Here is a 1474-nt window from a genome sequence, read left to right as displayed (position 1 = left end):
TAGATACGAATTTATATTTATTACTTCGATAAATTAGTACACTTGCTAAATCTATCACACTCTTCATGATCAATTCATAAATTATAAATATATAAATGCATACAAAAATTTAATTTTGAACTAACATATATATATAGATCAACCTACATATGCAATTAATTCATGTTTAGAGCTCTAACTTGTGTGAGTACTACTATATGACAAACCATTGATAACCGGGTGGTGTCCCACAAACAAACCAACATGTCCCATAAGCTTATCTTTCCTAGAAAAGGTAGTGCCACATGAACACTGCCACCTAAGATCACCACAATGTTTCTCATGTGTCCTCAAATCAGAAAGAACAGAAAATTGCTTCAAATTACACCTCTTGCACACATACATTTTGGGACAATGACTTCTCTTGTAATGATTCTTAGCACAAATCAATGACTTCAATGGTTGAAACTTGGCATGTTTTTGGTTCCATCTACACCCTGCTTGAGGACATGAATATTTCCTATTTTTCATACTCATCAAATAATCTCTATTCTTATTAATTGGATTGCTCAATGCTGCACTACTCTTGTACTCATCCCCATGAGCTCTCATATGCATCCTCAAATTTGCATCCCTCTTGAACCCTTTGCCACAAACTTGACAATAATGTGTGTACTTAGCTAATAAATCAGCCGCGTCCAATTCAACTATCTCATTGTCACATTCTGGACCGACCCAATTATAAGATGACCCAAATTTTAAGCATGTATCGTCACGATCAGAATTATTCTTCGTTGAACTATCTTCATTAGACCCTCTTATACTATTATTGGTTTCACTAATTTCATGATCAACCCTTTGATCATCAATATCATCCTTGAGCCTATAATTAATGTTACTATTATAGCTTTCACCAAACCAATCCAATGGTTCTGACTCATTATTAGAAAATATGCTTTGACCTCTAAGATCAATGCTTGTGTCATTGTTGCCAAAATTTGATTGAATATTAGATTGTTGCTTTTGAAATTCTTGGTTTGTACATTTAATAGAAGTAGTACCTTGAGGGAAACTAAGAGCAATCTGTTGGCAAGTGAACATCATTGATGTGGAAGTTACAATGATTTCTTGTATTGTGGAGTTCATTGTGGATAATGCCATGGAAGTTGATGAGTCTTGTTGATTTGGGGAGAGAATGACACCAACAAGAGTTTGCACTTGATTAAGCTTGTCTTTGAGAGTAGAGAGATTGAAGAGGAGGGAATTGGAGGGTGAAGTTGAACTTGAAATTCCTTCCATGGAATTTGGCAATGGCATAAAATCTTCCGTGACCATAGGAAACATTTGTAGGCCTTGATTTTCAATTTCAAACCCTAGAGGTGTTGTCCTTGACATCATTTTTCATACAATGTTAATTTGTAGCTAGAATATTTTGAAGATTGGAATAATTGAGTTTATTTGGTTCAATGAAATTTAGGTGCTATATATATTGAGA

At 34.3% G+C, this 1474-nt stretch overlaps 1 protein-coding gene across 1 annotated transcript; it reads right to left on the bottom strand.

Moving 5' to 3' along the window:
• On the bottom strand, positions 1-1474 carry LOC112419036 (protein SENSITIVE TO PROTON RHIZOTOXICITY 2). The gene has a single exon (XM_024775775.2). The coding sequence runs from the start codon at positions 1375-1377 to the stop codon at positions 175-177; it is 1203 nt and encodes a 400-aa protein (XP_024631543.1). The 5' UTR covers positions 1378-1474; the 3' UTR covers positions 1-174.

The sequence above is a fragment of the Medicago truncatula genome, chromosome 2 (assembly GCF_003473485.1).
Source record: "Medicago truncatula cultivar Jemalong A17 chromosome 2, MtrunA17r5.0-ANR, whole genome shotgun sequence".
NCBI classification, from domain to species: domain Eukaryota; kingdom Viridiplantae; phylum Streptophyta; class Magnoliopsida; order Fabales; family Fabaceae; genus Medicago; species Medicago truncatula.
The sequence above is the reverse complement of the archived record's forward strand: the minus strand, read 5'-3'. Positions and strand labels throughout refer to the sequence as shown.

What these genes read in the sequence shown, in the direction of transcription:
- LOC112419036 (XM_024775775.2), bottom strand. Translation starts at nt 1,377, where the DNA reads ATGATGTCAAGGACAACACCTCTAGGGTTTGAAATTGAAAATCAAGGC.